This window comes from Carcharhinus amblyrhynchos, chromosome 16 (genome assembly GCF_965287045.1).
Source record: "Carcharhinus amblyrhynchos chromosome 16, sCarAmb.v2.hapA, whole genome shotgun sequence".
Taxonomy (NCBI): domain Eukaryota; kingdom Metazoa; phylum Chordata; class Chondrichthyes; order Carcharhiniformes; family Carcharhinidae; genus Carcharhinus; species Carcharhinus amblyrhynchos.
Window position 1 is genome coordinate 27,602,944 of NC_137339.1, and position 16,357 is coordinate 27,619,300.

The window sequence follows — 16,357 nt, forward strand, 5'->3', positions numbered from 1 at the left end:
TAGATCTCCATTCCTGAGATATTGGATCCCTGTTCCTGAGCTATTGGATCCCTATTCCTGGGGCACTGGATTCCTGTTCCTGGGGAATTGGACCCTGTGTGTAGGGTTTTGGATCCTGGTGCCTATAGGTGTTGGATCTACTGGACTCAGGACATAAAGAAGTTGGGTGAGGGAATCACACATCAGTAAGGGGACCTGTACAATTTTCTTCCATTTAATGAAATGGCCAAGCAATCCTTTCAACTTTTTAGCACTATGTCACAGTTCCATTCACACCAGGCATAAGAAAAGCAAAATCTACTTCTATTTTAAATCATGTGGGTTTACTTTGCTAAAACGAGAGACATGGTGCTGAAACTTTTTGATTTGTCAGTTAATTGGACAAATGCAAGAATGCCAAATTTCAAAGCATCACAACAGCTTATACGACAGGAACAAAGAGTGCTATTGGTTGGCAAGTTAAATTTGATAGGCCAAGGCACTGCCATAGAGAATGTAAGAAGCTTTCTAAGATCCAGCCTTTGTCCTGATGAATGCAAAATGAAAAGTTTCTGTGACATGGCTCTCTTTTCAGTAATATTTAAGCTCTGTACTACCAAGCAGCTCTTTGTTTCTTTTTAACTTCAAGTCCCCTCACACTGAAAAAGCATTCACATTAAATGACTTGGTTACATTTTTAACCTTCAGATTTAATATTTTATGGGCTATGTTCTGAATCCCAAGGTACCAAGCTCAAGTTCCACCTCAGGACTTGAGCACAAAAATCAAGGTTGGCACTCCGATGCAGTACTGAGGGAGCATGGCATTACTGAGGGAGGATGGCATTACTGAGGGAGCATGGCATTACTAAGGGAGGATGGAGTGCTGAGGGAGCATGGCATTGCTGAGGGAGCATGGCATTACTGAGGGAGCATGGCAGTACTGAGGGAGCATGGCATTACTGAGGGAGCATGGCAGTACTGAGGGAGCATGGCATTACTGAGGGAGCATGGCAGTACTGAGGGAGCATGGAGTACTGAGGGAGCATGGAGTACTGAGGGAGCATGGCATTACTGAGGGAGCATGGAGTACTGAGGGAGCATGGAGTACTGAGGGAGCATGGAGTACTGAGGGAGCATGGAGTACTGAGGGAGCATGGCAGTTCTGAGGGAGCATGGAGTACTGAGGGAGCATGGCATTACTGAGGGAGCATGGAGTACTGAGGGAGCATGGCATTACTGAGGGAGCATGGCAGTACTGAGGGAGCATGGCATTACTGAGGGAGCATGGCATTACTGAGGGAGCATGGCAGTACTGAGGGGGCGTGATGTCAGCTTTCAGATGAGACATTAAACCGAGGTCCCAGTTGCTTGCTCAATACATGTAAAAGATCACATGACACTATTTTGAAGAAGAACAGAGAAGTTATTCATGGTGTGCCTCTCAACCAACACCAAAACATACTACCTGGTCACTATCACATGGCTGCTGTGGGAATTTACAGAATGAAAGCTGGTTGCTGCACTCCCTGCATTATGGCAGGGACTACACGTCAAAAAGTATTCCATTGGCTGTCACGCGCTCTGAGACATGGTCATGAAAAATGCTGTATGAACACAAGTCTTTCCATTCTTTCTTTCACTTTAGGATCCCCACCTCCCCCCAGGCTTGTTGACTGGCAGAACTCAGTTGGCACAGGGCTTTCGCTCGGTGCCGTGACTCAGACACATTTCATGGGTTGGGGCTCATGAGGAAATCGATATTGGCTCCAAAAGAGATTTCTGCCACACCGAGGGAGATCACCACTCCCAGCTACGGAAATTCCTCAGTGCTGCCGCACGACCTAAGGCACCAAAGATGAGAAAGGGAGTGTTCCCATAGATTAACACTGCAGTTTGATTTCAGGTTTCAGAATGAATTGAACTCTGTGTAAGGCTAGTGACTTGCATGGACGAGGAAGAGATGGCCACTCTTTGGACATTCTCTCTTCCGCCTCCTTCCATCATGAAAAGGATACATAGGTCTGACGTCATGTACCAACTGACTCAAGAACAGCTTCTTCCCTGCTGCCATCAGACTTTTGAATGGGCCTACCTTATTTTAAGCTGATCTTTCTCTACACCCTAGCTATGACTGTAATACTATATTCTGCACCCTCTCTTTTCCTTCTCCCCTATGTACTCTATAGATAGAATGCTTTTTCTGTGTGGTGTGCACGAAACAGTACTTTTCACCGTACACTAATAAAGTGCCAATAATAAATCAAATCAAACCTTTGGTGCTTCCCTCACAAAAGAGTGGCTTGCATTTATGCACTGTACCTTTCAACTCTCATCTCTGGATGTCTGAAAGGGCTGCAGCTAATAAAACGTAACTACTGCTGTAATCTTGAAAACACTGCAGTTAGTCAACACACAACAAACTCCCACAAAGTGTGAAGCAACAACCAGATCATCAGCTTTTTTCAGTGACGTTGACTGAGGATAAATCTTGTTGGGGACACTGTGGATAACTTCCCTGCTCTTCTCTGAAAGAGTGCCATGCGATCTTTTATGTCCATATATGACAGCAAATGGAGCCCCGGTTTAATGTTCCATCCAGTAGTCAGCCTTTCTAAAGATGCTGTAACCTTACATCATTCTTCAATTCGACCATGCAGCCAATTATTAAACAAGAGTAGCCCATCTCATTTTGTACAAATCACAGCTATTAGCTTTACCAAAATATTCATGTGACATTTCCTGCTCTTTGATTTGAATTTGACAATATGATGAAATCTGTTGATTCATTAACTAATTAATTTCCAAGATTGCCCAACTCTCTCAACAAAAGCATTCACTGAAAGCCAATTAAATCTTAATTACTTGGGTAACAATTTGAGATAGCAAGGAAAATTTTCCATCAATACAAAAATGTACATCTTGCCCTCACTGTAATTTGTCTGCTGAAGTTACTAGAAGGGAATCTGCTCCTTGATTTCTCAATATTTCAATCAGTCAGCACAATTTGATGCTGGCCAAAACTCTCCAATCTCGTACACGCTCCTCCCACTGCCAGTGAGAATGGGGAATTTGGCCAATACTCTGTTCACAGTAGCTGGACTGGATAATCCCAGCTGTGGGTATGGTTGGAGAATTCTGGTCACTAAATGCTGTGGTGGGTGGTTTGTGCGCCGTATTTCCCTCTGGTCGGAATAGTGAGAAGTTGCAACCGTTTCAGCACTTTCCAACTCACCATTATCAGTGGTGAGTAATTCTCCAAATCACCTCGTGGTGCAAAAATTGATTCATTGTCATTATCTTGGTGAGGTCGAAGTTCTGGGCGTCATTTAATTGCACATGAACATGCACATTTCACTCTGTCCATCCCAGATGTCTCCAAGGCATGCACAGAAATGTCTGACAACCAGAGGAGGAAAATTTGAAACCACCAAGATGTAGTTTGAAAATTGTTTTAACCTCAACACTCTCAAGGACTTGATCAAAGAATGTGGCACCAAAGCAGAGTGCTGTACCCAGGGAACGTCTCCAGAAAGCACACCTGCCTCACCACTCCAGCCTGGCAAGTCTCAGCAGAGGAAGTTAACACATTGTCCACTGTACTCACAATGCCATCTAGTACAGGAACAGAATGAATGATCTCATCTGCTCCGCCAAGGCAAGTCAACACTCACCTCGCTTCAATATCAAACTCTCACCATGTACCCAAAGGGCCTCTCTCTTCAGGGATCTCACACATCATTAGCAGGAGTCACATATAAACATTAATTGTCTCATGAAAGCATTCACATCACCACAACTTCATTTATCATGTTGTTTACACTCCATCCTCAGCCTCTTCTGTGGAGGACTCAACTGACATTGGGGACCCAACCCGTGATCCATCTCTTCTCAGCACCCTCCTTTCATTCATCTTTATTCAATTCAAGATGGCAAAAAACACACAGGAAAGATCACATACTGGGGGAGGGATGGCCAACATTATACCCCTCACCAAATTTGAGGAGGATGCCACTGAGCTGGCTGGAGAGGACAGGGAATACTCCTGTAGGGAAGATAAGATCAGCCTCTCCCAGCAACCCAGTATGGATTCATCATTTCATCAAATCCTGATGATCATAGTGAGTGACATGCAACCTCATATTCAGCCTACTCATTGGCTGAAACGCTCTCTCTTCAAGATCCAGGGAGACAAAGATGGCCGATGTAACCCTCATCTCCAGAGCACATCGGATAAGGGAGCTGAAGAAGCTTCTGATGAAGAACTGTCACTGCGTGCATCAGCACTGTCCACCATTGCAGAAGTGTAAGCTTTGGAGGGCATAGCTCTAGATTAAATTTGGAGTCACCTGCTGGAGAACGCCTCACTGACATATCCCCACAGCAGGGACAAGCCAGGTATCCGGCACTCAGAGGGCCGATGGAGACCAGGTACTCATCGGGTCTGAGTCAGATAATAAACTTCTGCAAGCAGCCACCAAACCAATGTTGGAGATGCAGCAATAGGCAGCAAAACATCAGACAGCAATCGCCCAGCAGAATGGAGTGAACGATGGGCGATTCCACTGGCATTCTGTCATGTCATGGTTCCAACATGTCAGCACCTCAAGGTCACCATGGCAATGTTGGCAACCATCATGGAGCACTTGGTCCAGCAGGTTCTGCCAGATTTGAGCTCGGCCCTGGAATCTAAGGCCACACACACTCGTGGGCACCATCAGTGATAGGGAAACAGGACAGTTTGACCTCTCTCCAGTGCCCCCTCTCCTCAGGGCATCAGAGAGGAGCCTTCAAGCACCCACAGAGGGAATGAGCATCAGCCGGATACCCCGTGGGTCTCCCATCAGGAGACTCCAAGATCTTCAGCCACTCAGAATTGTTTCTGCCTGCAATCACATTCACTCCAGCTGTTCAGGCTGATGAGGATGCATCTGTCCTTTAACCAGGGGGCCCTCATTAGGCCAGGGCCTTTCAGGCCTTGGGCCACCAGAGGATGGTTGTCACAAACATTGGGACGTATCAGTCAGCAGGCTGCCTCCACCTCTGCTGTGGGTGTCGGGGCTACACCAAGACATAAGCAGCAGGTTTGGAAAACTTAAAATATTGAAATCACTTCTAGATCATGGGTGTGCAATCTATTACACTTTTATTAGTACATGAGATGTTTCTGTGAATGTTGTGATTATAAATCCTCTTATTTCGAGGTTTAGATATCAGTAATAGTCTCCCTTTGCGAGATTCACAATGACGTGATGTCAAACTCATGGCTCCTACAGCCTCGAGTGATGTCAGGGAGGTGTGTTACAATCTTCATTGGAAGTGAGTGCTTTATACACTCATAACCATTTATCCTAATGACATACCATTGTGAGATGGCAACTCAGCAGTCTTGAGGGATTAGAAGCGGTTACGTTTCCTCAGTGTGGGTATCAAAGGACAAGGCCTGGATGGGTGGGATGATATCCCCAACTGCGTTCTCATTTCACTGGCCGCTGTAATTTCTCATCAATATAAGTTGCCAAAGTGCTCCTACTCTTGTTTCGACTTTCGTCCCCAGACCTAGCGCTTACAGGGTGCACTCCTTAACAATCATATCTTGGTCACTCATGATGATGGGATGCTCAACTCTGAATGCTGCACTTGCTGTTCATGTAACAGGTTAGGCATGCCTTTGAATGCAATTAAGTAACAGGCGATATTTGACCATCTCTCAGTGCTTTCACTTTACCTCTGTAGGAGTCTGGTAGCAATTAGAGAGGTACGGGTACATCTTCCGTGTTGTGCTTCTTTGCTGGCGCCATCCTGTGGTAGCTGGCCCTCAGCACTCTCTGCAGGTTCCTAGCCCGCCCTGCTCTTCACTCGCCAATGAGCTCTCATTCCTCTCTATTTCGCCCTCTGGCAAGGAATCATCCCTTTGTAGTACCAGGTTGTGAAGGCCATAACACACAACGATGATATGGAATTCCCTGTCAGGAATGTAATTAGTAAGGGAATCAAGGATTATAGGGATAAGGTGGGAGAATGGAGTTGAGGATTATCATATCAGAGCAGTCATGATCTAATTGAATGGCAGAGTAGACTGGATAGGATGAATGTCCTACTTCCGCTCCCATGTCTTATGGTCTTATGATACTGCAGTGCTCACCTGAACAGCCCAAACAGTGGAAGCACATCTTCAGAATGCCAATAGTCTGCTCGATTAGGAACCGTATGGAGCTGTGTAGTTCTCATCTGAAGCATTCTGACGCTGATGCACGGAGGTCATAGCCAATCTTCATAGCCATCCACATGGACATTCAGGATCTTTGAACATGTAAGGCACCTGGAGTGACTCAGGATGTTTGAGTCATGGCAATTCCCTGGCACAGACATGTGATGATTATACCAGTTGTGCACTGATGGAATGAAACCCTTTATGGTTAATAAACATTGGGGGCTGCTGCCGTGGAGCCCTTTAAACCACATGGGTGCAGCTGATTGCAGCCTGCACTGTTGGGAAGCCAGGGATAGCTGCAAAGCCAGTGAACCTTGCAGCCTGGCTACCTTAAGTGAGCATTACCCTTGCATAGTAATGTGCCTTGATTTAGAGATCCGAGACCTCCTTGGTACATCACTGTGTGGCAGATTGAGATAGACCTTTTCTGCACCGTAACAATTCTGTGATTCTAAGTTTAAACAAGCAAGTCTCAAGGTGACCTCATTAATACATCTAAAGAACCCATAATACAACATAGAGTGACAGCAAACATCATCCATATTATCACACCCAGGGTCCTTGATCCTAGGGAAAACCCAATTCTGGCCACATAAGTATCTGAGTGGCAATTAATATGCTGGACCTTCCCCAACGGAGACAAATGCGGACTCTTGTCAGCTCTTCAGCAATGAGGTATGTCTCTGTCACCTAGATTAAATTCTATCATTATCTGAGTAAGATCTATTCCAGTCCGATAGCACACCATGAGCAGTCTTCTCAAGGCAACTTGTAAATTTACCAATAGATTTCAACTGATGAATGTGTTTATTTACATTGATTTTACTTCCTGTTAGAATAATATTGGTTTTGACTTTCATGGCTTGTCATAATTTGGCATGACATGTATCCATGCATTGAATATCAGCTGGTTCAGTTGTTGAATGTATGTGTGATGGTTTACTAGTCTAGTCAATACTTATCATAAAATATTAAGAAATCAAAATCAAAGCATTTTTCCAACTAAGTAGATGTAAGGCAAGTCTTTAAAATAAATTTTAGAAACGTCAAACAGAAGTATAACATTTTTCCTGTGAGTTATTCTACATACATTATGTGCACATTTGCTTTGGTCAACTAATTAATTGCAATTAACAAATACTCGCTTAACAACGTTTACTTAAGAGGAATATTTATTCTCGTACAAAATAGAAAATATGTTGTTTACTGGAGGTAAAGGGACAAAGAAAAGCATTTGCGTTGCAAAAAGTTGTTTTGATTAACGTTTTGATTCCTTCTTTCTTTGTGCCAATAGTTTTCTTAACATCCATCAAACTAATTTCACTAACAAATGGTACAAGATTGAACAATCAGTGTAAACATTGGAGTTCTGAAGAAAAAATGTCATAACCATTAGCCTTGAAGTTAGACCACAGGACACCAATGATCCAAGCTTGCAAATTATTTATCAAAAACAGATTTTGCCGCTGTAGTAGATGTAATACCTGAATGAGTTAAGGAGAATCCTAAGGCGTTCTATAGGTACGTCAAGAACAGAAGGTTGGTTAGGGCAAGATTAGGGCCGGTTATAGACAGCAGAGGGAAGTTATGTGTGGAACCGGGGGAGATTGGAGAGGCATTGAACCAATATTTCTCTTCGGTGTTCACGCAGGGGGATATGGATATAACTGAGGAGGGCACTGGGTTGCAGGGGAGTAGAATTGACAGTGTTGCAGTTGATAAGGAGGATGTGCTAGATATTCTGGAGGGTCTGAAAATAGATAGGTCCCCTGGTCCGGATGGGATTTACCCCAGGATTCTCTGGGAGGCAAGAGAAGTGATTGCTGAGCCTCTGGCTCTGATCTTCAGGTCGTCGTTGGCCTCTGGTATAGTACCGGAAGATTGGAGGTTAGCGAATGTTGTACCATTGTTTAAGAAGGGGAACAGAGACTTCCCCGGGAATTATAGACCGGTGAGTCTCACTTCTGTTGTGGGCAAGGTTTTAGAAAAAATTATTAGGGATAGGATTTATAGTTATTTGGAGAGTAATGAATTGATTGGAGATAGTCAGCATGGTTTTGTGGCGGGTAGGTCATGCCTTACTAACCTTATTGAGTTTTTTGAGAAAGTGACCAAAGAGGTGGATGGGGGTAAGGCAGTGGACGTGGTGTATATGGATTTTAGTAAGGCGTTTGATAAGGTTCACCATGGTAGGCTTCTGCAGAAAATGCAGATGTATGGGATTGGGGGTGATCTAGGGAATTGGATCAGGAATTGGCTAGCGGATAGGAGACAGAGGGTGGTGGTTGATGGTAAATATTCATCATGGAGTTCGGTTACGAGTGGTGTGCCTCAGGGATCTGTTTTGGGGCCACTGCTGTTTGTAATTTTTATTAATGATCTGGATGAGGGTATAGTTGGGTGGATTAGTAAATTTGCTGATGACACCAAAGTCGGAGGTGTGGTAGATAGTGATGAAGGGTGTCATAGTTTGCAGGAAGACTTAGACAGGTTGCAGAGCTGGGCCGAGAGGTGGCGGATGGAGTTTAATGCGGAGAAGTGTGAGGTAATTCACTTTGGTAGGAATAACAGATGTGTCGAGTATAGGGCTAACGGGAGGACTTTGAATAGTGTGGATGAGCAGAGGGATCTAGGTGTATGTGTACATAGTTCCCTGAAAGTTGGGAGTCATGTAGATAAGGTTGTTAAGAAGGCATACAGTGTCTTGGCGTTTATTGGTAGGGGGATTGAATTTAGGAGTCGCAGCGTCATGTTGCAACTGCATACAACTCTGGTGCGGCCGCACTTGGAGTATTGTGTGCAGTTCTGGTCCCCACATTACAGGAAGGATGTGGAGGCTTTGGAGAGGGTGCAGAGGAGGTTTACCAGGATGTTGCCTGGTATGGAGGGGAGGTCCTATGAGGAGAGGCTGAGGGATTTGGGGTTGTTTTCACTGGAAAGAAGGCGGCTAAGAGGGGATCTTATTGAAACATATAAGATGATTAGAGGTTTAGATAGGGTGGATAGTAATAGCCTTTTTCCTCTGATGGAGAAATCTAGCACGAGGGGGCATGGCTTTAAATTAAGGGGTGGTAGTTATAGGACGGATGTCAGGGGTAGGTTCTTTACCCAGAGGGTGGTGAGGGATTGGAATGCCCTGCCTGCTGCAGTTGTAAATGCGCCTAGTTTGGGGGCGTTTAAGAGATCCGTGGATAGGTTTATGGACGAAAAGGGATTGGTTTAGGTTAGAGGGTCATTGTTTTGTAACTGGTCGGCGCAACATCGTGGGCCGAAGGGCCTGTTCTGCGCTGTAATGTTCTATGTTCTATGAATGAGGAGCTCTGATTAGACTTTTTGATAGCAAACTAATATATATAGAACAGTTTCCATATTCTAGTTATCACAATAAATGGAGAGGAACAAAAACTTCTGTTTGACAGTTTTTTAACTTTATTTTAATAACTTGCCTTATATCTACTTAGTTGGAAAAATGCCCAGATTATCCCTCTGAATCTGACTACGACTTCATGATTCACGACAAGCACAGGATAATGTGGAAATTATGAAGTTATGGGCCGGAATTTTCCAGCCCTTCTTGCCCTGCCGCCGTTGCAAGGGAGATGAAGAATTTGGCGCTCAGCCAAGTCTTTGTTCACCGCAGCATGACCAGAAAAATCTGCTTGCATGACGGCCTGAAAAATTCCAGCTGCTGGTTAGATCGGGGAATTCTGGCTGATGTTCCCAACATCTTACGGCACAAAACGTTGCCTGAGATTGACAGCTGGAGCGCACAATCGCGACCTGGCTTCACGATGAGATTAAACTGATTTTTGGTCTTCTTGTGATATTTTCTCTTCTCACCCATCGTGACAACCGTACAAATGGGTGCAGAAAATCCTGGTGATTGACGTAAATTAGAAACAACAGCACCCTCACATCAAACTCAGAAGCAACCCACTCCGTACTTCACCATCATTCCCCAATGAATAGAAACATAGAAACATTGAAGATAGGAGCAGGAGGAGGCCATTTGGCCCTTCAAGCCTGCTCCCTGCCATTTATTACAATCATGGCTGATCATCAATTGCCTAATCCTGCTTTCTCCCCATACCTTTGATCCCATTTGTCTCAAGTGCTATATCTAGCCATCTCCTTAATGCATTCAGTGTTTTGGCATCAACTACTTCCTGTTGATGAATTCCACAGGCTCACCACTCTTTGGGTAAAGAAATGTCTCCTCATCTCCATCCTAAATGGTCTACCCTGAATCCTCAGACTATGACCTCTGCTTCTGGACTCCCCCACCATTGAGAATATCCTCCACACATCTACCCTGCCTCCTCCTGTTAGAATTTAATGAGATCCCCCCTCATTTGTCTGAACTCCAGAGAGAACAATCCAACCTATTCAATTTCTACTCAGACATCAGTCCCGCCATCCCCAGCATCAGCTTGATAAACCTTCGCTGCACTCTCTTGAGAGCAAGAACATCCTTCCTCAAAAAAGGAGTCCAAAACTGCACACAATACCCTCGGTGTGGCCTCATCAAGGCCCTGTATAATTGCGGCAACACATCCTTGTCCCTGTACTTGAAACTTCTCGCAATGAAGGCCAACATGCCATTTGTCTTCTTTACCGAATGCTGCACCTGCATGCTTACCTTCAGTGAGTGGTGCACAAGGGCACCCAGATCCCGCTACACACTCCCTTCTCCCAATTTACACTATTCAGGTAGTAATCTGCCTTCTTGTTTTTGCTTCTACGGTGAATAACCTCACATTGATCCAAGTTATACTGCATCTGCCATTGATTTGCCCATTCACCCAACCTGTCCAGATCGTTCTGAAGGATCTCTGCAACCATGTCGCAGTGCACTCTCCCACCCAACTTGGTATCATCTACAATCTTTGGGATGTTATATTTTACTCACTCATCCAAATCATTAATATCTATTGTGAATAGCTGGGGCTCCAGCACTAATCCCTCTGGCATCCACTCATTACTGCCTGCCAATTTGAAAAACACCCATTAATTCCTACTCTTTGTTTTCTCTCTGCCAACCAGTTTTCTATCCATCTGAATATACTTCCCCCAATCCCATGCACTTTAATCTTGCATGATAATCTCTTGTGCAGGACTTTGTCAAACACTTCCTGAAAGTCCAAATATATCACATCTACTGGTTCCCCCTTGTCAGCTCCACTTGTTCCATCTTCAAAGAATTCCATTAGATTGACCACAGTGGAATTCCTAAAGACTTTTCTATGCTTCAGCCAATCTCAAATGGATTAACTCTAAATTCCCACAAACTTGAGGTTAACTAATAATATTGCATGTCAAACTTTTCCATCTAAATGCCTAAATTAGCTGAATTTACCCAATCCCACTTGTGGTGTTATACCCCACAAAGAATGCAAAGAAGGTGAGGTGGAATCTCACTCTGTTGAATATTAGGCTCCTCGATGTGTTTTAATCTAGTTTTTAACCTGTTCATATTAATATTTTGTTAAAGGCATACATGCTTTCATATTCATGTAAGTAATAGTAACAATAAAAGTGAACTTAAAATTAATATTTGAATTTTTCCTATAGGTTATCAAATGAGCCACCTCTCGATAAAGGTACCATTCCATGGCTAGGGCATGCCTTTGCGTTTGGCAAGGATAGTGCCAAATTTTTATTGAAAATGAAGAAAAAACATGGAGACATCTTCACGGTAAGAACTCTTTGACTTTGAACCATGTCTGCAAACTTCCAAATCGGCCTGTTTCCATTTGATGTTGCTCCCGGAACAGCTTGTTATTGCTCATCCGACAGTAGAGCAGACCTCTCATTCAGCTGGCCTTGCTTACGAACTTGAACTCATTCACATTCTTAACTGAAGAATAGGAGAGTACTGTGAAAAGAATAAATCTAAAATAAAAATTGTAAAGTAAAAAAAACTACCATTCTAATGAGAAGAGAATTATTAATACCGTTATCGACTGATCTGTTCTTGATTTTGTGATTCCAATTTGAACTTGTATGACAAGGAAGGTAATATATTAAAATGTATTATTACACCACCCAGCAAGGCAGATCTATTGGAAAATTATTTTTGCTACCACTGAAGCAGTTGGCAAGTGCTAATTATGCTGGTGGCACGGTGGCACCATGATTAGCACTGCTGCTTCACAGCACCTTAGACATGGGTTCAATGACAACCTAGGAAGACTGTCTATGCGGAGTTTGCACATTCTCCCTCTCTCTGCATGCGTTTCCTGCAGGTGGTCCGGTTTCCTCCCACAGTCGTGCTAAATTGCCCCTTACTGTCGCAAGATGTGTAGATTAGGGGGATTAATTGGGTTAATGCGTGAAATTACAGGCAGAGAATGGGCCTGGGTATAATGCTCCATTGGAGAGTCAGTGCAAACTCAATGGGCTAAACGTCCTCCTACATTGCAGAGATTCTATGATATTGGACTCTATGGTATGTAAAATGTTCATGTTAAAGCTGGGTCTTACAGAAGATCCTTCATGGCAGATGTACACAGATAATTTAGAAGAAGGCAAACTTTCACTGCCACCTAGTGTTACTGAAAGTTAATTCAGGAAAGTAACAAGAACAGGTCTGCGCTTGTTGGGAGTTTAGAAGGATGAGGGGGGATCTTATTGAAGCTTACAGGATACTGTGAGGCCTGGATAGAGTGGATGTGGAGAGGACGTTTCCTCTAGTAGGAAAAACTAGAACCAGAGGGTACAACCTCAGGCTAAAGGATGATCCTTTAAAACAGAGATGAGGAGGAATTTCTTCAGCCAGAGAGCGGTGAATCTGTGGAACTCTTTGCCGCAGAAGGCTGTGGAGGCCAACTCTTTGAGTGTATTTAAGACAGAGATAGATAGGTTCTTGATTAATAAGGGGGTCAGGGGTTATCGGGAAATGGCAGGAGAATGAGGATGAGAAAAATATCAGCCATGATTGAATGGCGGAGTAGACTCGATGGGCTGAGTAGCCTAATTCTACTCATAGGTCTTATGGTCTTATGGGGAAAATATTTTGAGAATCATTGGCAAGATGTGTGGAAAAAAGTAATTTAATGTTAAATAGTTTACAGAAAGTAGATAAAGTTACCAAAAAGGTTTTAAGTGCAGAATGAACGTGAAAACAGGAGAACATTGTGCTGATTTTTTTTGGGTGACTTCAAAATCCAATCTTACCACACTCTGAGGAATAAAATGAAGCAAGATCTGTTTCCCACCAGCAGGGGAGGGGGCTCACCTGAAAGCTGGCAGATTGCAGCAGAGTGCACCATTGTGCTTGCACAAAACAGAGAGTTCAGTCACTGCCTCTCCCCACCCACCCCACAACGGGCTTCCCTGGCCAATCACCTCTCCGCCACACAGACTGGTCAATGGCCACTCCCCCCTCCCCCGCACGGATTGGCAAAACCTGGTTGCAGAGTTCACAGTAACCACCCCACCCCCCCCCCCCCCCCCCCCCCACCCTCCCCTCCCCAACCCCGCCTCCCTGATCTCTTTGGAAGAGGTTGGATGCTCCACGGGAGGGCGTAAGGTGCCTTTTGTAATTGCTAAAAATAGACAAGAATGTCTGTAAAAAGTGTATTAACTCACTGGAATTGTAGAGCTTGTTAGAATTGTCAAACAAAACTATCAAAAGTGTCAAGACGAAAGGGAGCTAACAAGAAATTTATAGTCCTGCCTTTTAACTATTGAAAAAAAACTGCCTGCAGTGTTAAGAAAAATGTTTACTTGCTATTTCACTCTGTCTACTCTGTTGACAGAAGTTAGGGCTATCATTACTAGATTACAGCTGAATGACTGATCTCACAATACTCCATCATTACAGTAGGGTGCAAGCCATTTCATAATTTCATTGAGAGTTCCAAATGATCACGCATTCTTTGAAGTGGGACTATGAATTCTAATGCATGCTTTTAGAAGGAAACATGCAATTGTATGAAATATTTGTAGTTTATAAGGGTTAATGTATTTGAAGGATTTTAAATATAGTGAATGGGTTTTTTGAATGAGTCTTTTTTAAAAATCCAGTCAGACATTTTCAGAATGTTGTGGGGACAGAAATTCTTCTGACTGTGCACCCAACCCATGGACAAAAATTTAAGTGATGATGCAGTATAAGTATTAGTCTTTTAAATGCAGAGTTTATAAACTTCATATCTCAGGTTGTTTAGCTGAGATTCAATGCTTCCTGATCATGTAGCTAGCAATTATAACACCTTATATGCCAATACCAGCTGCTACAATGCCTCATTCTTACTCTCTAACTCCCCCAGGGTGTATGTGTTGGGTACGACACTTAGTCAGGATATGACCGATCGCGTATGTTGTGAAGTATTTGCGTCACCAGATAATCAGTCTGTTATCATTCTGATAGGCTATCTAGATAAGTTTTCTTGGGGTGCGAAAGACATCTGTTATCTCTATTAGAAGCAGTGACACGACAATTTCATAATAAAGTTAATTGGCAATTAATGATAGGCATAATAGGAAGAAAAGTAAACTATACTGATTAACCCTAAGCAGTACAGGATCTCCTACTTCCCCATATCCGACATGCCCAATAACTTCCATCCCAGGATGTGTATCGCTTCCTGCTGATAAGGAGATGGCGATTCCAGGTTTGTGATTCTGCCAGCTGTGACTGATCTCTCTCTCTCCTGAAATTGGCTATTTTCTCCTGGAAAATGTAATGTACAAAAACCAAATTATTTTTACTGATTATGATGCACAATAGAACCCAAATGTCTGCATGCAATTGGTAACTGTTGTGACGTTTGGTGCGTGCAACAACATGCCATGCAGAGCATTTTGCAGGGATTAAAAAATAGAAAGTCATAGATAATATAGTACTTCCACTGCAAGACAGGGCTATAAAATATAATGTGTCATTGGAATCATTGACAGTCAGGCAGCCAATTAATAGAATATGAGGAGGAGGATCATTATGGAATAGCAAGCATGCTGAGTACAGCAGTTAAAGGTTCAGCTGACTGCACCTATCTTGCATGACCAGGTGAGATCATTAAACTTTCTCTTTTGTAAAGTATGAACGCATTGGGTGACTGCATTTACTATCCCTGTGACTTTCACCTATTGGTCCTGAGCCACTCTTCCGATATATATCTTAAGTTTATTGCATGAAGTAAAATATAAATAACATTTTCTTTCCATTTATCTAATGTTTTTCTTCTCAATACAGTGTATTTTTCAACTTCCTGGCATGCCTAGGTAATATGCTTCTAGAAGTCACGTTTAATGGTCATAAATGAGATATGTGCACTTTTTTTATTCATTTGTGGGACATGGGCATTACTGGCTGGCCAGGTTTTAAGTATAAGTTTTATGTTTATTTATTAATGACAGAAGTAGGCTCACATTAACACTGCAATGAAGTTACTGTGAAAATCCCCTTTAACCTCATTGTGCTTCCTTGCAATAAAAGACCACCATCTCAAAACTATAAAAGTTACAGCCAAACTTCACTTTCTAACTCCATCCATGTCTGGAGAATTTGCTGTAAATAAAAGACTGGAGCATCAACAAACATATTAAATCATGCTTTAAAAATAACACCAGAAAGAAAACTTTTTTAGCTAAACAGTTATCATTTTATTTGGTGTATCAGTATTTCTATTACAATGATGAATAAAATGCTTCATAAATGCAACTCTAGATTTCATATGCAGACATTGCAAGCAATCATTTCTTTGCTCATGACGTTGAAATAAATCAATGTGACTTTGGCAATGGCAGAAGATCTAATGCCTATGCAGTTTTACAATTTACGTACAGATTGAAAGATTTACAAAAGAAAGAACGCATTATGAGTGTCACTGATCAACTGTTATGATGATATTGTCAAGTACTTGTTCCTGTAAACTTCCAGTAAACAATAGGATCAATTTTAACCTAGCCTGCCCAACAGAAACAGAGCAAACATGCAATCCAAAGACTTCAAAACCCTCCTTCTCTCCTGATAGATGCTGACAGACCTGCTGAGTTTTCTAGCATTCTCTGCTCTTGTTTCAAAAACCTACTGTCTTGCTCCCCAATCCATTTGTCAGCATTTTAACTGAATCTGTTAGGAGCCACATTGAACCCTGCAAATCAAAGTCCAGTGATTTCTTTAGGACACAGGAGACATTTTAACCATTGACTGAGTGAG

General features: G+C 42.9%; 1 protein-coding gene across 1 annotated transcript in view; it reads left to right on the top strand.

Annotated features, from left to right (window-relative positions):
• Positions 1-16,357, top strand: part of ptgis (prostaglandin I2 (prostacyclin) synthase) — a 73,753-nt gene that overhangs the window by 14,865 nt on the left and 42,531 nt on the right. The window contains exon 2 of the mRNA XM_080204919.1: positions 11,764-11,887. Within this exon, the coding sequence (XP_080061045.1) occupies positions 11,764-11,887 (124 nt within the window). The remainder of the gene's footprint in view (positions 1-11,763; positions 11,888-16,357) is intronic.